The sequence below is a fragment of the Danio rerio genome, chromosome 22 (genome assembly GCF_052040795.2).
Source record: "Danio rerio strain M-AB ecotype USA chromosome 22, GRCz13ab, whole genome shotgun sequence".
Classification (NCBI taxonomy): domain Eukaryota; kingdom Metazoa; phylum Chordata; class Actinopteri; order Cypriniformes; family Danionidae; genus Danio; species Danio rerio.
In genome coordinates, this window is record NC_141042.1 from 20797060 (window position 1) to 20821491 (window position 24432).

The 24432-nt window shown below is 34.9% G+C and overlaps 2 protein-coding genes and 1 long non-coding RNA gene across 12 annotated transcripts in view; 2 read left to right on the forward strand and 1 right to left on the reverse strand.

Annotated features, from left to right (window-relative positions):
* Positions 1-1406: 1406 nt before the first annotated feature.
* On the forward strand, positions 1407-10485 carry hmg20b (high mobility group 20B). 3 transcript variants are annotated; one of them, NM_001020551.2, is given in 9 exon segments: positions 1407-1496; positions 4081-4177; positions 4338-4559; positions 4658-4778; positions 6854-6909; positions 7212-7278; positions 7361-7576; positions 8632-8764; positions 9926-10481. In NM_001020551.2, coding segments are annotated over 8 exon segments (906 nt in total). In that variant the 5' UTR covers positions 1407-1496; positions 4081-4099; the 3' UTR covers positions 9939-10481.
* Positions 10486-14637: 4152 nt separating this feature from the next.
* unc13a (unc-13 homolog A (C. elegans)) overlaps positions 14638-24432 on the forward strand; it is a 59620-nt gene continuing 49825 nt past the window's right edge. For all 8 annotated transcript variants that reach the window (XM_087303148.1, XM_087303150.1, XM_087303155.1 and 5 more), the window contains exon 1: positions 14638-14985. In XM_087303148.1, coding sequence (XP_087159274.1) covers positions 14964-14985 — 22 coding nt within the window. In that variant the 5' untranslated portion in view covers positions 14638-14963. The remainder of the gene's footprint in view (positions 14986-24432) is intronic.
* Positions 17318-20280, reverse strand: LOC147831562 (uncharacterized). The gene is made up of 3 exons (XR_015521932.1): positions 19833-20280; positions 19011-19738; positions 17318-18939 (listed from the first exon to the last, which is right to left on the reverse strand). It is a non-coding gene; the product is annotated as an uncharacterized LOC147831562 (long non-coding RNA).

The following is a 24432-nucleotide window of genomic DNA, read 5'->3' on the forward strand; positions in this document are numbered from 1 at the left end:
ATTTACGTTACAGGAATTTGTATCTTGGGAAAAAAATGTAAATGTACCACATAAAATGATTTCTACATTAAAAATGGCATCATGAAAAAGCTGTAAATGACAGATTATCATGTATTTAACTTTAATATTGTTAAAATAACTGATGGGAAAACATAAATTGAGCTTTTAAGAATTGTTAGAAGAAAAGTCAGAATTATTAGCCTCCCTGAATTATTAGTCCCCTGTTTATTTTTTTCTCTCTAATTTCTGTTTAACAGAGGGAAGATTTTTGATAGTTAATCATCATAGTTTTAATAACTTCCAATAAGTGATTTATTTTATCTTTGCCATAATGACAGTAAATAATATTTGACTAAATATTTTTCAAGACTCTTATATACAGCTTAAAGTGACATTTAAAGGCTTAACTATGTTAATTAGGTTAACTAGGCAGGTTAGGGTAATTAGGCAAGTTATTCTATAGTGATGGTTTGTTCTGTAGACTCTCAAAAATATATATAGCGTAAAGGGGCTAATAATACTGACCCTAAAATGGTTTTAAAAGAATTAAAAACTGCTTTTATTCTGGCCGAATTAAAACAAATAAGACTTTCTCCAGTTGAAAGAATATTTTTAGACATACTGTGAACATTTCCTTAGCTCTGTTTAACATCAGAAATAATTAAAAGGGGGCTAATATTTCTGACTTGGAACTGTAGCTATTGGTCCACAGTATTTATATATATTTACTTCATAATTGCTGACCAATTGTACATAATTCTATAGTCTGCGACAAAAATGAAATCCTCAGAAAACGAGTTTAACTTTAAAGCGAAAAATTGAAAAATAAGTAAAATAACTGGAAATGTTAGACTTTAATACACTTACAATAACATGGGTTAAAAAAACTAACAGATGTATTTTCAAGCATCAAAGCGATGCTTGTTTTGATTTTTAATACAATTTTATATTTTCCTTTTATGTCTATATAATCATATATTTTCCGCACCCTCCGTTGTTTCATTTTCCTTTTTTTTTTTTTTTACTTTGAAGTTAAGCAAACTTTATAGTTTATGTCGTTTTATAACAGAAATGAATCACACCAACTGGAAACAACACAATAACGTTTTACATTACATGAGTTGTTGTCTTGGGAAAAATTTTAATGTATCACTATCAGATGTTTCTACATCAAATTCATGTATTTCATTTTAATGATGTATTCCATTTTAATATGGTTGATATAAGTTTGATGGGGAAAAAATAAATAGTGCTTATAAAACTTTAATATAGTAGCTATTGATTCATAGTATTTATATATGTTTCCTGCAATATCCTCAGAAAAACTCTTTAGTAACAACCCATTTCCAGTCATGCGCAATGCAGATGAAGCGAGTTCCCATTCGCTCCGCCTACCAAACCCACAAACCAATCAAACTCACCAAGGATCTGTCAATCAAACCAACATTTGTCCCTAAGCTAGCGTCTGACTTAAAACAAAACAAGCACCAATTTAGGTAAGTGTACATTTTGTGTATTAGAAGCACGAGCTGTATATAAATGTAAATATATAATCGCAAATTAATATTAATAGACTGTCGAAATTAAGACGCGATAAATGCAAGTATTCTGAGGTTCAACGGAGGCTAGTTAGCCAACTATGCTACTTTAGCTAATCATAATAACCGGGGAATGCAGAGTGAAGTTTTTATAAACATTAATGCACCAAAAGCTCCGTGCATGCGTGCGTTTAAATTCGTAATTTTCTACATCTTTTATGAGGACAAAACCCTTTAATAAACGGTCGATTTATGTATTGTCCGTGTTTTCATATCTAGACAGCGTTTTGCAGCGGTAACGTTACAGCCAACATTATTATTTGATATAAGTTACCTGATATTTCTTTTAAATATTATTTGTTTTTAATATTTTTTCTATGCAACATTGTAGATTTGTTATGATAATTTTAGTATAATAAGTTAACTTTATTTATTAAATTATCTTTAAATGTCAATTAGTTATTTTAGTATGGGTCAAACCAAAAGAAGAGAAATTTTGCATGGGCAACTTGCTGAAATAGGATTTTTAATATTATTTCATTTGAGTTGACATTATTTTTTGGTAATTATAATGTTTATATTTCATTAGGTACTGCATTTATGTATAGTTTTAGGCCACATTTACCGCACAGTAGTGTGCTTACATTTTGCAAAATGACAGCATTCTCTGCTCACATAAAAAATAAAAATAATTAAAACCATGTGTAATTCAATATTTTACTGTTGTCTTTATATCACGTATAGTGTTGCATGATACCAAAAGTTTGACTTTAATACGATATCTAAATTAAATATCTTGAAACCCATACTAAATTGATACTACACCTTATTTTTTTCTCTTTAAATATTATTTATTAATGAACACACTGTCAGCTAAAACAGAGTAGAACCATTTTACAAAGTAAAACAAATCTAAAAATAAAAACTATTTTTGCCAGTATTCCAGCCGAGCTGTTTTAGCATAATTAAAATAGTTGCTGCTTTGTTTTCAAAACTAGACAAAAGTGCACATAACATTTTTGGTCAGGTTTTCAGAGAACCTGGAGATGTTGGTCCTCATTGTACAATGTACATGACGCAGTGGTCCTGTCATATTCATATATAATTACATATTTATATATTAATTTAGGGGTGAATGACGTGACATGCATTTTCAGCTGTCCATAATGGCATCTACTAATAAAAATGGCTATTTAAAAAATAAAAGTTTACACACCCTGCCGATACAGGTGCAGTTCGCTGTCAGAATTAGGCATTGAGGCGATAACCGTTTTCAAGGTATACTGCATTATCTCCAGCTGAAAAGACCTCCAAAGATGCCATTTTAAACTGTACAGAAATCTGTGTTTTTGAAACTAATAAAGACAGCAGATGTCAATGATTCATTTGAGTTATTTAGCCTGACATGTTTATGACTCCAAAATATTTTAAATGTTTTCCAAATTAAAATATATTGTGTACAATGGGGAAAAAGTTTTTGTTTTTCGACATTTAAAATTAATATATTTTAGGGGAGTAATCTCAATACCGTGAAATCGTGATATTTATAATCAAGGTTATCATACCGTCAGAATCTTATACCGGCCCATGCATAGTCAGAATGCCGTTGTTTTGCTTGTTGATGATTACCCAGGCCTTGTATAGCTCCGTCTTCGCTTTTAGCACTACAAAGTTTTAAATCTGGTAATCATGGAACAGTATTTCTTGCACATGACCACACAGAACAAAATTGTAGGCATCCAAAAACTTGTAGGCCTTTAACTTTTCTCTTGTAAAATCACTTGGAGGTTCAATGGGATAGTTGTATATTTCGGGCTGGATGCTTGGCCATTTCGTCTTATGCAATATCCATTGGGAAGGTGCTATTGCAAATGGACCTGTCAGACAAACACCGCTCACTTTAGTATGAATTTTACCAAATAACTGTGCTTATCACTGGGTGACTGGCTGTTATAATATGCTGAAAGCAGTTTGTAAATAATATGTAATTAATATAATTTCTCTCTGATACAACAACACTCTGTACCGGATCGAATGTCATTCCTTTGCTGTAAATGCTTGTGGTCCTGTATTATTGTTTTTTTTTCCATGCAACCTTGATGTGCGTGCATCCTGAATGTTTACAAACCGGTAATTCGCCTATACAAAATCTAAAAGAGAAAATTTGAAAAAGTCGCTGCCCCCACACTGCCCCCTATTGACGAGCACTCGCAACTACAGCTGTCACTCAAAAGTACCTTTACTACAAAATGCGTAATTGTATCGTTTTGAGAGCCAGGGAATCGCAATACGTTTTTAGTATCGATATATTATGCAACACTAATCATATATCTTAGCTTTGAAACCCAATTTTTGTTTTAAATAGGCTTTTTACCCTCCCATAAGTGCTGTTGTTGAAATGGCATTATGAAAACATAACGTTAACTATAATAATAACTGTGTTGTCATAATTTGTAGTTTAGTATGTACTTGTAGATAGAAATTGATTAATTGTTAGTCTTTTATATTTCATCTAAATATATTTTCTTTTTTGTCTTCCCAGAATTCCGTGAATCCACGTTATGGGTGGTGTAAAGCAAGAGCAGACTGATGCTCCTGCATCTAAAGACTCTCAGCAGACTGATTCGCCGCAGGAAGAGGTTAGATACAGACTGCTTTAACATCATCAATAACACTGTCTATCACATATCATGCATAACTGAATCATCATAAAAGGTTTTGTGGACAGGCGCACTCATATTTTCCCCCATACACTCCTCCTAAATTGAATTCATGTCAATTTGAATTGATTTGTTACAGAACCAATCGACTTCACAGCCGGTAAAGAAGCGAGGTTGGCCAAAAGGAAAGAAGAGAAAGAAGGTATTGCCGAACGGCCCCAAGGCTCCAGTTACCGGTTATGTCCGTTTCTTGAATGAGAGACGGGAACACATCCGGGCCCTTCATCCAGATCTTCCCTTTCCAGAAATCACCAAGAGACTCGGGGCAGAATGGAGCCGCCTGGCACCTCATGATAAACAGGTATTATTATGGTTATTAAGGAATGACTGGCCAGTTGTTTTATTTTTAATATGGGAAAACCTCATTCTGATTAAATGCAACCACTTTTTTTAAAACAGCGTTACCTTGATGAAGCCGAAAGGGACAAAATGCAGTATGCACGAGAGCTCAGGGAGTATCAGAAAAGCGAAGCTTATCAGATCACGTGTGCAAAAGTTCAAGACAAGAGAATCAAAAGAGGTGAGTTTTTTTTTCTTTGACAGTTTTTTGGTATCGTTATTTTGCGCTTAAATGTATTTGTCTTTTTGTCAAGTATGCAGTAGTGATGGGATAAAATTTTTTTTTTACACTTTATTACACAATTTATAAATCTTTCATTTACATTAACTCATATTAGTAATGGAAGAAACAAAGCTTTAAACCAACTGAACCAATTGCTTCGCAAAATGATATATTTAGATTTCGGGGCACCACAAACCACACATGCTAGGGACACCTGCTGGTCAAAACTGTGCAAATGCAACAAAAACTCAGGCAAAACATACATTAGAATTGAATTTTTCAAATACATTGTAAACTTTTAATTGAATGTATATCGTATAAATGCACGTAGCTTATCATCTAACATAATTAGATATTAACTGTCTGCATAATATGAGTTAATTTGGGAAATTTTAAAGGCTTATATATCGTTCCGTGATGGGCTCTGCTAAACAGGCCCACAAGAGACAATTATTATTAATATTAACTATAATTCCTTTTCATTCTACAAATGTCTCAATAAGGTGGTTGATGAGGAGAACCCCCTCCAAAAAATGTGTAAAGAGCTTTGAGTGTCCAGAAAAGCGCTATATAAATGTAAGGAATTATTATTATTATTGTTATTATCATTATTATTATTATTAAAATGTGCAAACGTAAAACTGATTAGAGGTCAAAAAACCCTATGAAACATGTTTAGTAATTCACCACTGGGGGAGTGATCTGAATGAAGCCTCATGATTATTGTGGTTTTTAAGGTATTACACAAATTGGCCCATGCGGAGATTCGTTAAAATGTTGAAATGTTTTAAAACAGTAATGAAACCCCATTAACTGAAATCATGTGACGTTGGAAATGTAATACACGCTCTGAACTACTTATTCGAAAAGATTCTTAACATCTTTAGAAGCTTCATAAAGCAGTAATTCAAAAGCAGTCATCTCTAGGGCTGTGCGATTAATCGAAATCAAATCGCAATTTGAAACATAGCAATTCAGTTAATCGCAAGCGGCTGCAATATAAAATATATATATAAAAAAAGGAATTACATCTCAGGTGAAGTGCTTCAAAACCAGTCCACTATGCTTCAGAAAATTAAACATGCTAGACTTTCTGCAATAGTGCTATAAGGCATCGGCAGACATGATATAGATTGTTGTGAACTATACCGTTGCATGAGAAGAAACCATTGAATCTTGTGTCATGTCAAGGAAATCGTGCCGAAATCGTGTGATCTGACTGGGGCTTTAAAACTAGCCAATTGAGTAAGCAAACTTTAATTCAGCCCAATCAGAATTGCGCAACCAAACTACGACCACAATAAAAAAAATCAAATAAAAAGCAAACAAACAGTAAAGTGCTGACAGATGGGATGATGGCATCTGATACTTCGGAAGTATTAATAGACTAATTCACATCAAAGAAAAGCTGCATTTGTAATATGGGATTATTTTGGTTTCAAAGTCACAGACACCGAATCAACTATTAAAAGCATGGAAACTCCAAATACGCCACAAACCAACCCAGAAAATTCCTATGGTGTTGCTGAATAGACAGAAGATTTAACTACTTTTATTGATTTAAATGTAGAATCATCTTACAGAGTTTTTGAAACACTCGACTGAAGTTATGAAGTGAATGTGGAGTAAATATATGTTTTTATATGGGATATGTTCATATGCAGCATTTACTACACAGAGCCAAACACCACAGGCAAACAGCTGTCATTATCGCAGAATGATTATCTCGATGTCATTATTGTCTGATTAAACTCATTTCGGTTTATTTAAATTGATTTTCATCTGTAAACTACAATTTTGTGTAAACACTGCTTTATCTGAAAGCACATGCAGAAGATTTACAAGAACAGGCTTTACTGACAAAATGTGCGTGACTATTACCAAATCCAAATCACTGGTTTAAAACAAATGATTCATGAAAGTTTTGAAGCTTCAGACTGTTTTGAAAGCACACGTCATTGGTATGCGATCATTTTCAATGGTGCAAGTGTTATTTTTAGAGCAAAGCATTCACTTATCTATTTATTTTACAGAAGAGTTGACTTCTGTCATTATCAACGCCAACAGTTCAGGATCTTCAGGTTTTAAGGTAAGCATATAAACAAAGGCAGAATTCCTACATTATCCCTACCTATAGTTCACCCTAAATGTAAAATGAATCATCTTCAAGTGGTTGAAAACCTTTGAGTTTCTTCTTTTTTATGTTGAACACAAGAGGAGATATTTTGAAGAATGTTGGAATCAGTACATCCATAGTAGGAAAAAATGTTATAAAACTCCAACATTCTTTTAAATATTTTAGTAAATGGAAACATATTTTTTAAACAGTTGGAAACAGTTGATATATAAAAGACTTCCTGTATATTGACTCATGTGATGGATTTCCTTCAGAACTCAGACTTCACGGCCAGATTTGATGTCCCTATTTTCACAGAAGAATTTTTGGACCAAAACAAAGGTAAATTATACGGAGTTCTTGTGCTTAAAACTACACAAATGTCTATAGAAAAGCTATTTTCCTAAAATGACCTTTTTTCCAGCAAGAGAAGCAGAGCTCCGGCGTTTGCGCAAGGCTAATGTGGAGTTCGAAGAGCAGAATGCTGTTCTCCAGAAACACATTGCCGACATGTTCAGTGCTAAAGAGCGCCTGGAAGCTGAGCTAGGCCAAGATGAGCTTCGTACGCAGGCCCTACAGCGCCACCTACAGGCTATCAAACAGACGCTAGTCAGCAGCTTGGCTACTGTGCCTTTACCAGGTCAGTATGATACAGTGCCTATAATACAAATACCGCAATTGATATTTAACAACTTTGTGCTTTGTTGTTTATCAGTAGCGATAGCTTCGTGATCATTGGCCAAGTTGTAATAAGTGTCTTAAGTTGACAGAAAACTAGAAAGCAAAACATTGCAATATTGACAGATTTTTCTTCAATGTGTATACACCACAAAATTAAGATGCTGCATCTATGAATAATTTAGAGATGTGGCCTTTTCAGTAACAAACTGCTCTCTGCACATCAGCATTTAAAGCTTGTTTGACAGCTGTGCGCTTGTTTTAAATTGTTGCAATTCTATAAAAAATGTCCTGGTAATAAAAATAAATGGGTGTGCGAGAGATCTGCAGAGTAGATGGCAACATCAACAGCCTGAGGTATCAAGACATTTGTCCTGCCTTTTAAATTACAAACCACAGAAGAGGGCAAATTCTTCAGCAGGATAGCGCTCCTTCTCATACTTCAGCCTCCACATCAAAGATCCTAAAGGCAAAAAAGGTCAAGGTGCTCCAGGATGGGCCAGCCCAGTCACCAGACATGAACATTATTGAGCATGTCTGGGGTAAGATGGAGGAGGCATTGAAGATGAATCCAAAGACTCTTGATGAACTCTGGGAGTCCTGCATGAACACTTTCTTTGCCTTCCAGATGACTTTATTCATCAGTTATTTGAGTCATTGCAGAGATGTATGCAGTCCTCCAAGCTCATGGTAGTTCTTTGTCCACTGCACCATGACTTTGAATTCTATACTGTACATTATTTCTGTTAAATGACCAAATTTTTGACTAAGCAAAGTCAGACCTTACTGTCCTAATTAAATAGTTAAAAATCAAGACATTTTGTTTTGGTAAAATACGCATAATCTAAGGCCTTTGTCTTTTATATCAGCCACTTCTGTTACCATATGACAAACTAGAAGTTATTGATTGTTGTTCCTAAAACTGACAGGCGACAAGATTTTTGTCAGGTATACACACACACACTGTCCTGTCATAATAGTGAACACGTATTATAATTTACTTTGTGTTTTGTTTAGGCACTGGTGAAACGCCGTCGATTGGGACGCTGGACTCATACCTGAGTCGCCTGAGCAGTGCTTTAGAGAGCAGGCCTCATGAGCATCGTGCCTTAGTCCTTAAGCTACAAGAGCTCTTAGCTCACCTGGACAGGTAGATAATGTGGTACTATGTGCCATAAAACACAAATATCAAATGAGTCAATAAAATGTATCTTATCTCTGTGACTTACTGTTCTGCTCACTGAAGTCTGAAATTTTTGCATGTTTAATTTTTTTCTTTTTTTCATAAACGGTGGCATAGTTTTGGGTTTTGCTTGTACTGTGCCTCTGATTTGTCAGAACACCGCTTTCTATGGATGCAAAGAACTGAAAAAAATGAAACCAAATCAAAAAAAATTTTCATGACATTAAAGTTTCTGAAGCATTGTGTAATTTCAGTTGACACAACATGAGGTCATTATATGTGGTTGAAGTCAGAATTATTAGCCCCCCTTTGAATTTTCTTTTTCTTTAAATATTTCCCAATTGATGGTTAACAGAGTAAGGACATTTTCACAGTGTGTCTGATAATATTTTATCTTTTGGAGAAAGTCTTATTTGTTTTTTTTTTCGGCTAGAAGTAAGGCAGTTTTTAATTTTTAAAAACCATTTTAAGGTCTATATTATTAGCCCCTTTAAGCTATTTTTTTTTTCTCGACTGTCTACAGAACAAACCATCGTTATACAAGACCTTGCCTAAAACCCCCTAACCTGCCTAGTTAACCTAATTAACCTAGTTAAACCTTTAAATGTCACTTTAAGCTGTACAGAAGTGTCTTGAATCACAAAAAAAAAAATATATATATATATATATATATATATATATATATATATATATATATATATATATATATATATATATATATATATATATATATTATTTACTGTCATCAAGGCAAAGATCAAATAAATCAGTTATTAGAAACGAGTTATTAAAAACATTTGGTTTAAAAATGTGTTGAAAAAAAAAATCTCTGTTAAACAGAAATTAGGTAAAAATTAAACAGGGGGGTTAATAATTCTGACTATAACAGTACATATATTCTAATTATGACAAAAATATCAGACTCTGTGCAAGGAACTTTACCTTCAGCATTGCTATATATATATATATATATATTCTACAAGAAAAATAAAAATTCTCCAAGTATTTTTCAAGCATTTGTATCTAATAGTCTTTTTTTCTGTCAATCACTGCTTGATATCAGACATATCATGCTAGATGATTATTTCTGACTCTGTTAGCTTATTATATGGTTTTCTTTCACTCCAGTGAGAAGCTTTGAATGGTGGGATCTAAAGGTTCTTCATCCGGCTGACCAAAAGCATTCAGAAGGCTTGGGACCCCAGTGCTCTGCCTCAAATGCCAATAACAAGAGCCAAACAGTTTAATTGGATATTTTCAGAAGGCTTGCTCTGCAATAAGCTCGTTTCACTGGTAACACTGGTGCTGACTGATTTTAAACTTATTGTCATTAATCTTTATAATGCTGTTTTGACAGTTACAGCAGCTCATGGGAAGTCCATTTACATCCACTGAAAGCATGGTTTAAGGATAATGATGTTTGCTAGGATAATGTAATGTAATGCAAAGTGCATTTACTATTCTTTGTCATAATATTTTCTGAATTTAAATGTATGGTTATTTTTGGTCACGTTCCCATTTGAACAGTTGGCATTGCAAAGGGTGATGAATTTAGAGTCAAGAGTTTACACTGCTTTGCTCGTGTACTTGAACTGATTTTTATTATTATTATTGTATGAATTATTTTAACATGGAAAGAGAATATGAGGTGGAAAAAATGATAATAAAACCCAGCATGAACTAGTCTACTTTCTTTTAAACGATTTCATTATTGAGCTGTCTAGCTCACTGTATCCAGCAGAGGGTGACACTGACCATATCATGAAAGCCAATAGTCTGAAAAATAAGCATCCTTTATCTTTTGAAATTACATTGTTAGAATATCATAACTAAATTTAGCTCGACCAAAAAAATTTAATTATTAGTCAGAATTATTAGCTTCCCTGAAATATTAGCCTCCCTGTTTATTTTTTTCCCCAATTTCTTTTTAACAGAGCAGATTTTATCAACACATTTCTAAATATAATAGTGTTAACTCATTTCTAATAACTGTTTTATTTTATCTTGTCATGATGACAGTAAATAATATTTGACTAGTTATTTTTCAAGACACTTCTATACAGCTTAAAGTGACATTTAAAGGCTTTACTATTTAAAATTGTCCTTGCTCTGTTAAACATCACTTGGAAAATATTTGAAAAAGAAGAAAAAATTCAAGGGGGGCTAAAAATTTTGACTTTGACTGTATGTACTAATTACTATTATCATCAAAGAGAAATGCCATATCTTACTGAATGCAGCTAAAATGTGTAAATTAAGGTTAAATGATTAATAAATCGCTAGTCTTTACTTTTGGGTTAGAAGCCATATTGAATTTAACATGAATGAAAATGAGTCTGTGAAGGGAAAATTTAGGCCAGTTCACAACTTTAAAATGATAGCTATAACAACAGTGATGATTATATTGACATCCAGTTTGAAGACCGATTCTATTTTGTTCCTCTGATATACACTCAACGGCCACTTTATTAGGTACACCTTACAAGTACTAGGTAGGATGCCCTTTTTCCTTCAAAACTTCCTTAGTCCTTTGTGCATAGATTCAACAAGGTACTGGAAATATTCCTCAGAGATTTTGGTCCATATTGCCAAGATAACATCAGCAGTTGCTGCAGATTTGCCAGATGTTTATTACAAGATGTGAATCTCCCATTCCACCACATCCCAAAGGTGCTCTATTGGATTGAGATCTGGTGACTGTGGAGGCCTTTTGAGTACAGTGAACTCAAACTGCCTCAATTTTTGACGTGTTGTGCGTTCAGATGCTCTTCTGCATACCTTGGTTATTTGAGTAACTGCTGCCTCGAACCAGTCTGGCCATTCTCCTCTAACCTCTGTCATCAACAGAACTGCCTCTCACTGGATATTTTCTCTTTTTCTGATCATTCTCTGTAGACCCTAGAGATGGTTGTGCGTGAAAATCCCAGTAGATCAGCAATTTCTGAAATACTCAGACCAGCCCGTCTGACACCAACAACCATTATGCCACGTTCAAAGTCACTTAAATCACCTTTCTTCGCCATTCTGATGCTCGGTTTGCTGCAGCAGATCGTCTTGACCATGTCTACCTGCCTAAATGCATTAAGTTACTGCCATGTGATTGGCTGATTAGAAATTTGCATTAACGAGTAGTTGGACAGGCATACCTAATAAAGTGGCCGGTGAGTGTAGGTGTGGTGTGAAGTGGGGTTTTTTATATTTTGATTGATTTTTTTTTTTTATAGCTGTATTTTTATAATTATTTTATATGGTATGGATGAGCCTTTGGGTTTACATTGACTTCCACTTTATTTAAATAATCAACAGTTGATTTTGTTAAACAACAGAACACTCCACTGAATTCAATGAACTATTGTCACATACAACAGATACATATACAGTCAAAATGAACATTATTAACACATCTTCAACCTTTCTCACATTGCTTTTGCCATAATTTAGAAACATGATCGAATATGATATAAAGTAGGTCAGATAAATTTGAGAGAAAGGTACAGTATGTTATGAATTACTATGAACCAAGAATAATTCAGACAGCATTTACTATAATATTTACCCAATTATCAATACTTTGTTGTCAACCTTTAGTCTCAATGACAGCCCGCAGTCTCTGCTGTCCAACCTTATGAATATTTTTAGGGTATAATATGTCAGTTTACTTTATTAGCTATACTTATAAATCACCTGCACTGTCCTGCACCCCTTATCTAAAAAGTCTAATTATATGTGGTGTTTGAATAATTTAAGGTTTGTACATAAATCCTGTTACACTGGGCCATAATAATTCAGTGACGGAGAATGCATAATGGGCAACATTGTGAGTGCCTTTCACAACCACACATTAATCCTTGACGTCCATTGACTTTCTGTCAGAGTTGAGCAGCAGTCATTCACTGTTAGCAGATACCATTAAAATAAATGAGAAGTGCCTTATGCTGTTTCTTACCTGTCACAAAATTGTCTGTAACATCACTAATAAAGCAGTATTTTTCCCCATCAGAACTAGATCAATTTAAAAAGTCATGTTTAAGGGCAAAAACAACAAATATTCTTAACATACCAGCCAAACTTGTGTTATTTGACTTGTATTTTTGGCTTAAGGTTGCAGGTTTGCCTTTCATAGACTGTAAGCCGTCTTCAATATTGCAACAATTAAAGCTGGTCCATGAACACTTGAAATAAATTGACCGCAACCAACATTATATGCATATCTATATCTAAAAGATGTTGATGGAATTTTTCGTAACTAACATAATACAAATAAGACAAAGGCCTCAGTCACCATTCACTTTCTCAGCTTCTTTTTCTAAAATAAAATGGAGAATAAAGCAGATATTCTCTCATTATAGAGAATGGGAATCTGTCGTGATGTGTTTTCAGACACGTTCAGGAGTGCACAATGTAAACTGATGCAAATTATGACAGAAAAAGCTGACCGTTTCATTTTTAAAACCTTTTGAAAACCACCTTACAAATCCTTTGAATAAAATTTAAATGGGCCAATGTGTAAATACCTTCATAAACACACATTGTGAAGTTGAAAATATGCATTACCTTAAATTCTGTCCCCAGCCAAAACATTCACTAACATTTGTGGGCCTCTCAATAAGCTACTGCAGGGGTTCTCAAACTTTTCAAAAGCCTGATTGATTTGTTGTTGCATGTTGTTATTGTTTTTAAATGTATCTTAAATATTAAGTTGACCATTTCAATGTGGTCATGTCATTGGCCCATGAACATTTCCTGCTTGTTATCAAACTATTCCATAACTGTAACAAGAGATAATTTAATCATAACCTAATGTTAAAACAGCTATCATAACATTATTTATCAATATGTGAAGAGTTCAAATGCAAAAAACTCTAAATGCCATCTGTTTTTTCCTCTAAAATGAGCATTTTTATTAGTATCCTGTGTGTAGGTTCAGTAATTTCACTTTTATGTCATAGAATAAGTGCTTTTCATGGTCTTTAAAGTAAAATAACTCAACATAAACAAAGAAGGGGGAGAGAAATGCTAATATTTTATGCTAATTTCAGATGGCACTTAAAAGGTTTTTCCATCTGAACTCTTCATGTGGCTCTTCTTTGATTCTCGGAAGCTATAGAAATTGAAAATGTAAAACAGAAAATATAATGAGACCATTGTTTTTGTTAGCATCCCTCAAAATGGTCTATATATTAAATATTTTTAACGTTAAAAACTATTTATCTTCTGTAGGTTATGATAAATATGGTAATTCTAATAATTTAATAGCATGTATGAGATTTTTGGAACCCACCTCATTATATCACGACCCACACTTTCAGAATCACTGAGCTACTGCAAGAAAATGTTTCCATAAGTGCTTTCCCTCTTTATTTGTAGTGTGAGCACTTACCGTAGTCTATTGCTGATGAATGTGTGTTATAATAAATCAACAGAGAGCAATGGGATCCTGGTTCCAATGTATTCCCACTGTAATGACACATTCCCATTCTTTATAATGCAGTTCTGTCATTAAACATCTTTGACAGAAGAAACAAAGTAAATGAATCTTGAGCAGCATAGGGATAGGTGAATAATAATATGTGTAGTTTGATATATGTTTGATGAACTATGCCTTTAAATGGGGTTTTCAACCGTTACAAAAGCCAACTGAATAGCGTTACCTCAAAGCTCACCATCTAAAGCTTATCTTATGCTTATTATAGAACTCAATTTCAGCAAAGTATCAAATAACATTATTTTAAATGCTCTTAAACTTAATTTAGCTGGTTTAAATAACCAGTGAGGGGCGTAGAGTGGTCCTCGTGCTCTTTCTCCAGCTGGCACATCATCACAGCTCGGACCGTGACGTCACTGTAGTAGCTCTCCTCGCGGCGGCGGTGCTGAACAAGATGGCTGTGCGTCGAGTAACGGGCGGCTGAAAGAACGGCGCTAATAATCGCACAAAACCCGAATAACAGCGCATTATATTGCAAGAGGGGGATTGAAGCATCCCTGGGTTGAATTAGCTGGAAGATTCGGAATAGAAGCTGTAGTATTTTTTTGTATTTTTGGGGTTGTAGCTTTGGTAACAGGAAAAGGGGAGGTTTCTCAACGCATAAAATCCACTAAAAACGTTTTAACAGCAGTTTATTTTTGTAAAATAACAGAAAAGCGCGCGGAAAATACAAATAAAGAGATGTCACTGCTCTGTGTTGGAGGTAAGTGCATTATTTCATGCATGGATGCGTTACTTGCTGCTGGTTATTGGTGATATATGTTTTATTCAATCCTATATTAAGGGTTAAAATGGCACTGTATTAGGAAAATAGCATTATTAACAGAGCATCTGATGATGATTAAATGCATACTTGTGTATAAGAGCATGCATTATTTTCTATATGACTATATCACTGATCAACAATCGATCAAATATGGATCTTATTGTTTTATTTTTAATTATTGGATTGCATTTATCCCAACAAGAAGCTGAACAATAGATCTGCAATGTGGTTTCTTTTCATGTTTAAGTTTATTAAATTATGCATTTAAATATATATGTTTAATTTAAAAAGGCCATTTTCTTCGCAGAAATGCAGTAGAAATGTCTTTGAGATGAGTGTGTTGAATCCACCGTGTTTTAAATGCAGTCAGGATTCAGGGGTGTGTTCCCTTGATATTCCAGATGGAGCTTTAGTTTTGCTCCTCTGCTCAGATGGGATCTGCTTTGATGTATGATACGGCTATTTTTAACTGTGTTTACTGTACAGTGGTTAAATGGGTTTGCAGTTCAAAGCCCTCTTGACTGGGAGAGGTTACAGGTGTTTTATTCTTTGTTGTAATGGCCATCTCTATTTATTCTGCTTAAGTATAGTATCATGTGCAGATGTGTAGGAAAAATTCAGTATGTGGTCTAAATCGACAAATGATTATACAGTTGAAGTCAGAATTATTAGCCCCCCTGATTTATTAGCCCCGTTTATTTATTTCCCCCAATTTCTGTTTAACGGAGAGAATATTTTTTAACACATTTGTAAACATAATAGTTTTAATAACACATCTCTAATAACTGATTTTTTTAATCTTTGTCATGATGACAGTAAATAATATATTACTAGATATTTTTCAATACACTTCCATACTATACAGTTTAAAGTGACATTTAAAGGCTTAACTAGGTTAATTAGGTTAACTAGGCAGGTTAGGGTAATTAGGCACTTGGCAGGTTATTGTATAACGATGGTTTGTTCTGTAGACTATCGAAAAATATATAGCTTAAAGGTGCTAATAATATTGACCTTAAAATGGTTTTTAAAAAGTTAAAAACAGCTTTTATTCTAGCCGAAATAAAACAAATAAGACTTTCTCCAAAAGGAAAAATATTGTCAGACAAACTGTGAAAATGTCCTTGCTCTTTAACATAATTGTGGAAATATTAAAAAAAGGAAGAAAAAAAATCGAAGGGGGCAAATAATTCTGACTTTAACTTTATATAATTAAGTGGTCTCTAACCTTTTCAGGTCAATAACTCTTTTGTAGATGTAATGACAACATGCAATGTGTTGTATAATATTGAATGATGCATGTTGATATCAGAATAAAAAAAATTATTTACAAAAATAGATTGTAGAAATATAAAATTTCATATATGCCTAAATATATTATTTTTCTAAGCACATTTGAAATAATTTAGTATTAAAGTTGACATTTAATGCTAAGAATTTACAGTGAGACATTAAGTTGAACTGAATATTTCAAGTTTGATAATAAATCACAAGAAATCAAAGCACAATTTTAGTTCTGTTTTAATATTGCAGTTATTTCAATGGGGCATCATGGTAGTGCAGTGGGTATTACGATCGCCTCACAGAAAGAAGGTCGCTGGATCGAGCCTCGGCTGGGTCATTTGGCATTTCTGTGTAGAGTTTGCATATTCTTCCAGTATTTGCGTGGTTTTCCTCAGGGTGCTCCTGTTTCCCATACAGTCCAAAGACATGCGCTTTAGGTGAACTGGATGAACGTAGTGTGACTGTGGAAGTGCATGGATGTTTCCTAGTGCTGGGTTGTGGCTGGAAGGGCATCTGCTGCGTAAAACATATGCTGGATAAGTTGGCGGTTCATTCCACTGTGGTGACCCCTGATTAATAAAGGGACTAAGCCGAAAACAAAATGAATGAATGAGTTATTTCAATGTAAAATGTTTGTTAAAATCATAAATAATTGTAATTTATTTTGCGCAGGGAAGAACTTAGCTATTTTTAGCTTTTCATAACTCATTTTGGTTTACTTAAAATTTTTTAAATGATCATTTTAAATGTTTAATTCATATAATATAATGGTGTTTATTTATTATTACAATATTTATTATAATTATAGAAAATTGAGACATCTACTTGAAAGTTAAATAATTATTTTACCACTTAAAAACATAGACAGCGATGCGTTTGGTTTAAAATGAGTGCTTTTTATTTCTTTAACTTTAGTTGCTGTTTAATTTATCATTAAAATAGCCTTTGCTTCAATTAATTGTTTTTTAAAAACAGTTTTCAAATTGGTTTTTATCTGTAATTGGCATATTTCATGTATGTAAACACAAATGCTGTAAATTGTTCTTAATGAACTACAGCATAAAGCAGTGCTATAATATACAAGATTTTAGATTTGTTAAATATCAAGAGCCTGAGAGTGTTAACAGCCTCTATAATGATGCAAATCCTTGGCCGGATGTCTTTTGACATGCACTTATTGTTAGCCTTTTTTGGGCTGCAGTTTGCATAGCCCGTGTGCACTTGCCCTGCTCAGTTCCTGATTGCCATTTAATGCATGATGCCATGCAAGTAAGATTGGTGGACAGTTGTAGAAGATTCCTCAACAATACTGGAAGCCACGTTTCTTTAAACACATCCCACACAGACATTCTAATCCATGGCACGTCTGCCACCGCTCTGTAATTAAACAGGCAGCGGATTCACAACCAGTGTCCGAAAGTGACAGTGGGTGTGTGGGCGGGTGTCACATAGACTGGCATCATGCTTGGCGCTTGCCTCCGTAACCTGAGCAGATGTACAGTAAGGCTTGCCTAATTCCCCTCGGATGTGTTTTGATGATGTTGAAAGTCTTGAAATTCTCTTACATAACCATCTTTTTGGTGAATTTTAATGGGGCTTTCTTAAGCAATGCTTAAAATGCCTGAATTTTGTTAAAGAAAGCATGCTAGGCTATTACTTAAGCCTAGAAACTATGAGTTGAGCAAAATTTCATGAGATGATTAAAATCAGTGTAAACCGAAAGTTGCTAGGACTTTTATTTCAGTATGTTGATGTACTTCTAACTACAACAGAATATCAAATAGGGGCGGGTTTTTTTTACACGTTTTTTTCTTATAGTAAGATAATATTAAGAGGGGCGTGGTTAGGAATATAGTAGCGATGTCGTCAAACTGATGTAAACAAAGAAAACTTGGCACTCCAAACGATGATGAACAATAAAACAAACATTTCTTTTTATTTATTTGTTTTTTTGTGGATTAACTTGCACAAAAAAATATTATAGAGTGTAAACCTATGGAATGTGAGCTAGCAAAATAAACATATTATAATTTCGTTTCACACAGACTTCAAAATGGATCTATGTCGGAAGTCTTCCGGGAATGTGTTTGTGAGGATTCAAAATGTTTGTTTGTAAGTCCATACTATAAAGGCGCTTTCAATTTTTCATTGGAAACAAAAATGTAGTTTTTGTAGGTTTCTTTAAATGTAAATGAGCTGCTACTCTCCACCCCCTTTCCAGAAAAGGGTGGAGCTTTTGCAGTCTGTACCTCACACACTTTGCCAAAAACAAAACCTGTTTGATTTGATCATGGTGGCTCAGTGGTTATTACTGTCGCCTTACATTAAGAAGGTCGCTGGTTCGAGCCTCGGCTGGGTCAGTTGGCATTTTTATGTGGAGTTTGCATGTTCTTCCTGTGTTTGCGTGGGTTTTCTCCTGGTGCTCTGGTTTCCCCCACAGTCCGAAGACATGCGCTATAGGTGAATTGAATAAACTAAATCGGCCGTAGTGTACTGTATGTGTGTGAATAAGTATGGGTATTTCCCAGTACTAGGTTGCAGCTGGAAGAACATCCGCTGTGTAAAACATCTGCTGGATAAGTTGGCGGTTCATTCCGCTGTGGCGACCTTGATGAATAAAGGGACTAAGCTGAAGAAAAATGAATGATTTGATTACATGAGGTTTGTGCCTTTTTCACGTTTTTTTATGCTAAAATTGTCAAGTAAACATAAGATTATGTCCAGTTCACCTAAACACAGATTTCACCATAGTAGGATGAGCGTGTACCCAAAATTCAGACCAATAAAAAAGTGCAAATACCATTGTTTAAGCTGTTGATTTTAATGCGTACAAATGAACTCCTGGACATTCTTCTAAATATCTATTTTTGTGTTCCACGGAGGAAAGAATGTCATACGAAAAATTCTAAAATGTAATTATTTTGCCTTTAGGAATCAGGTTCATAGCTCATTTTATTTGAACTAAATTGAACTAAAATACCTAAATATATGACAGAATTTTAGCTAACACTACACAGTTACCATGTATATTTCATTAGTCAGAGATATAAGCAGAAAATCATATGTAAGAATTACATAGTTTAATATTTTTTTCTTACAATATGTCTTTGATATCAAAGTCAGCTTTATTGTCAATTCAACCACATGTACAGGACATACACAGAATCAAAATTGTGTTACTCTTAGACCCTAGGTGCATAATAGATTATATTAATACAAAAAGTTGAATAAAAAAATACAATTGCACATATAATCTCAAAATATAATTAAAAATATAAATTTTATACAATACAATTATAATTAAGGACACATGGCAACACCAACAGTATATAGTGCAAAAAGGTTGAAAGTATGATAAAGTGACAGTGTCTTAATAATATACAGGTAGGAGGTAATTACCAGTCCACTGTAACAGAGTGACCGATGCAGATGTGTAAGTGTGATTGCATTTGTGTCAGATTCCAAATGTGCCACACATGTAAACTAATACACACTTCCACATCTGTATCGGTCACTTTCTGTAACATTGGACTTCTAGTTGCCTCATACTACCTCCCTGTATATTATTTGCATTCAGGAGAAAATAACTACACAAAGTGGACTAATACAGCAAACTCTGAAGTACCTCATGGAAATGCAATATTTGGTTGTTATACTATTTGTATTTTTCCATTTTATTCAGTAAAATGTGTATTTTGTTGATTGTTTTAACCCTTTTTATTGTTAAGTAAATCATTTGAAAACGTTTTTGGTTACTGCAATAAAAAACAGACAAAACCAATGATGTCTATGTAGATGACTTTAAAAAAAAACAGGCAAAAAGGGTCACCAAAGTGGATTAAACTCCCAACAAATAGTATAATGTGATGACTAAATTACTGAAATTGTAAAAAAAAAAAAAAATTACAAAAATAATAAAGCAAATTCATATTGTTAATATAAAGCCATAAAAATAACAAAAATAAATAAAATAATATAAATAAAAATGAAATAATTTATTTAATAATAAATAAATTATAGCAATTGGCATGTGATAGACCCCCAATCAAAAAAAAATGTTTCTTAACAATCCATATCTCATCTCCTCAGGAAAAATAAGCTTTATTCCCTGAATTCCAACATCCAGATAATTAGTTTGCATCCTGCAGTTCATCACTGATGGATTGCCTTAAACACCTGCATGGTAAATCCGAGCTCTCTTTGAAGCATGTTTTAATATCATCCCTTTATGCCAAGCTTTTAGCCCTCACCCCGAAATACCCCTTCACTCACATTCACCCTGAAGTGGTTATTTTTAGTGTCAGGATGTAGCTTTCTCTGCCTGCGCTTGGCTACACAGAGAGATTAATGGAGCGCGAGAGGAAGCGGGGAAGAGATAAAGAGGCAGCACACGTGCATGCCAGCCACATGGCAGGAAATGGTGCGTGGGAGCATAAGAGAGGATACCCTGGCAGGGGAAGGCGGAGGCCATGGCAAATCGTGAGCGGGAACTTTGAGCCTATTATCAACAATGTTTTCCTAACAGTCTGAAGATGCATGTCCACTACAGGGGCAGAAATCTGTTTAGATAAAGCTGTTCTGCTTTGGACTGTAGAAATGTTTAAATGCATGGCCAGTTTAATCGACATCTACACATTTGACAAGGTGCATGAATGCTTACGAGTTACGAATGCACAATATAAAGATTCGTTGTTTGGTGATTCATTCATTCATTTTCAGCTTAGTCCCTTTATTAATCAGGGGTCGCCACAAAGGAATGAACCACCAACTTATCCAGCATATGTTTTACGCAGCGGATGCCTCTCCAGCTGCAACCCATCACTGGGAAACACCCATACACTCTCATTCACACACATGCACGACGGACAATTTAGCTTTCCCAATTCACCTATAGCGTAACTCTTTAGATTTGTGATGAAACGGAGCACCCAGAGGAAACCCACGCCAATGTGGGGAGAACATGCAAACTCCACACAGAAAGGCTAACTGAATCAGCCGAGGCTCGAACCAGCTACCCACTGTGCCACCGTGTCGCCCTTGTCTGGTGTTTATCTTTTCAAATAATGTGAACAATACCAATGCCTAAACTGGAGTTGTAGGTATTTCTTAATTGCCTTACATAAATGTGAAAATTTGAGGTTGTTATCTCTAGTAGGTCTATTACCCTCTCCCAAATCACACCTTCAGGATCTTCCACACTTACATGACATGATTCTGATTTGGCTGTCGGATGGAATCTGGTCTTATTTTGCTTAAATGTGGGTTTGGCAGAAATGTGAGAGTAGTGGCTGGAGAGTTTGCATTTGGGAAAGTACCCTTATAATAGCTAAAATGGCAAATGGGACATCCTTCTGGACCTGGACTTAATTTAGAATTAAGGCCCAATCGCAATTACATTTCTTTTCTATTATAAAAACGACCAATCCTGATCCGTGTATGCATCCATTTTGCTTTTGTAGCTGGTGTATTTTGGGAAATTTTTCAGACCCCTTAGTTTCTAGTGAGGTCCTGGAAAATCCGGTCTTGCTCTGCTTGTGCACAAAACCTCTTGCATATCCCCTCAAATAAACGCTGCTCAAGCACAGATCTTCTTGTGCGCTCTCAAATAAACGCTGCTGAAATGCGATTTAGTGCGTTTATGTATGAGTAAAGTACTCAAGTAGTTGAGTATGTCTCCAACATTTATTAGATTTTCTAGAAATGTTTATGTATGTTTCCAAAAGACTTATAGAGCGGCATTTATGCGTCCTGAAGTAAAATGAAACGGCTATAAACTCCAGCAAGATAAAGTCATTATATGCAGAACCACAGACCTTTATCTATAAATAAATTTAAAATATTGAAACTGTGTTTATCATAACTAAAAGTCATGTCGTGTTTGCTGGCCTCACGAATCACGCACCTGTCAGTCAGTCAGTCAGTCAGTCAGTCAGTCAGCACGTGACCTCAAAGGGTTAAACAAATAGCGCACAGCACTACTATGGTTACAGAAAAGTTTGCGCTGTTATAATTCACTTACCTTTTAATACATACTGGTGAAATTATAATCCGTTAATAAAAAACAACAATGACTGAATGTTTTGAATGAGAAGCTGGAAGTAGCCGTGTTATTTTGATGTGGTGCCACGTCATGGAAGAATGAATGTAGCAGAAACCATGCTCTGCGTAAAGACTTCACAAATATACGTTGCACCATATAAATAAAACAGATTTTAATATGAATTTTAGCATATAAACACCCTTAATGTGTTTATTCATTTATTAAGATTTTCGTGGTAATGGTTATATTCACCGTTTCATTTAGGGAAACTCTTGAGATTAATAAGTTATATCTCTGAACTTTAATAATAAACCTATATAAAATGCAGTGCTTCCCACCTCCAGTTGCAATGACTCCTGGGACTTCTAGAGCGAGTTCGGTGCTCAAGTCTGCATCCATGCATCCTCGATATTAAGAACACATGCGGGAAGTTTCACGCGTCCTCTGTTCTTGCGATCTTGAGTATTGTAACTGAACTTTGGCGGCTGATGATGACGTTGCACGAGGACGCAAGACCGCTGAAGAACGCATATTGAGAAACAGTGTTTGTCAATTCCTGGAGGGCCACAGCTCGGCACAGTCTTACTCCAACCCTTATCAAACACAGCAGATTCAAATAATCGAGCTGCTCAAAAGAATCTTGAACACTTTGATTAGTTGTATCAGCTGTGTTTGATTAGGGTTGAAGCCAAACTGTGTCGAGCTGTGGCCCTCCAGGAATTGACGTTGATACCTATGGGAGAAGGGATAGAATTGGGATTGGACCTTAGTGTGCCATTGGGGTAACAGTGTCGCCAACTTGTAGCCAAACTAGTCATTGCAAAATCCAAGGCACATATGTGAGCTGAGCATACATAATTATACCAAAAAATAGGTTGTATACTATACAGAACTTTTCCACACCCATTGATGTGCATGTAAATACTGAAGGATACTTAAAGCAAGACCATGCCGTTTTGTTGTTGATGTACTTGATTTATTCCACTTAAAATAATCATAGCTGTTGGTGCCTATAGCCTTGTGGGCAGTGGAATCAGTGGCAATCATAAGGCCTGTATTTTGTGCACCTGTCACTGTCTGCCATTTTGTCCGACAGGCATTGTAGTAAAATTAATTTGGCAATAAACATGAAAAATGATGGAAATGTGCTTGTATGGGACTTGCATCAGATTGAAGTTAGTAATATTCTCTATATTCTTGGTGAGTGCACAAAAAGATTGGATGGCTGATACTCAAAGGTTGACGGACATAGAGGGTCATTCTAAAATGAGTGAACACAATATACTGTGGATAAACTTTGTTTTTCATGCCATATAGCTCACGTACTCTAAAACAATGGTCTCAAACTTAATTCCTGGAGGGCCGCAGCTCTGCATAGTTTAGCTTCAACCAGCTCACTCACACCTACTTAATAGTCTCTAGTAGTGTTGAACACCTTAATTAGTTGCGTCAGCTGTGGTTGATTAGAGTTGTAGCAAAATAGTGCAGAGCTTTGGCCCTCCAGGAATCGAGTTTGAGATCTATGCTCTAAAACGAACTGTTCTTAGATTATTAGTCCTCCTCCCATCCAATTTCCTGCTAGATTATAAAGCAGGTTATCTTTGGTCAGCCTGGTTTACCAGAAAGTTCTTGGTTGTCTAGTGGCTTCAATTAGTTTTGACTAAGCTGATCTGCCAGGTAGATTACCACCAAACATGGACAAACATTCTCTATTCTCAGCAGGGAAATGATGTTCGATGTCCCCCAAGCAATCAATTGATGACTTGCAGTGTGCTGGCAAACAGGCAAATTGGTTTGTTTATGGTTTTACCTCTCAATCATATGCTTCAGATACCGTACATTAGAGCTATTTTCAGGTGTTAGAATTGCCAGTTAGTAAGCGTTTTAGAGGAAGTGAGAAATTCTGCATTGAATTTAGAGAGGAATGCCGACTGTGATGGATTACAGTGGAAGGCTGTAAATTATTTTAAGGTCCCCTTAACTCAGGGACGCTTTTACCCACACTGAATAGGGGAGTATGAATTATGAATGGGACCGTTGACGTCACTGGGCTTTAAAAA

Bases quoted from the DNA above. Each gene is read 5' to 3' on its own strand.
- hmg20b (XM_087302725.1), top strand. From the start codon at position 6,736: ATGAAAGTTTTGAAGCTTCAGACTGTTTTGAAAGCACACGTCATTGGT. The intron at 6,910-7,211 runs GTAAGCATATAA...GATTTCCTTCAG, and splicing joins CAGGATCTTCAGGTTTTAAG to AACTCAGACTTCACGGCCAG. The intron at 7,577-8,631 runs GTCAGTATGATA...TGTTTTGTTTAG, and splicing joins GGCTACTGTGCCTTTACCAG to GCACTGGTGAAACGCCGTCG.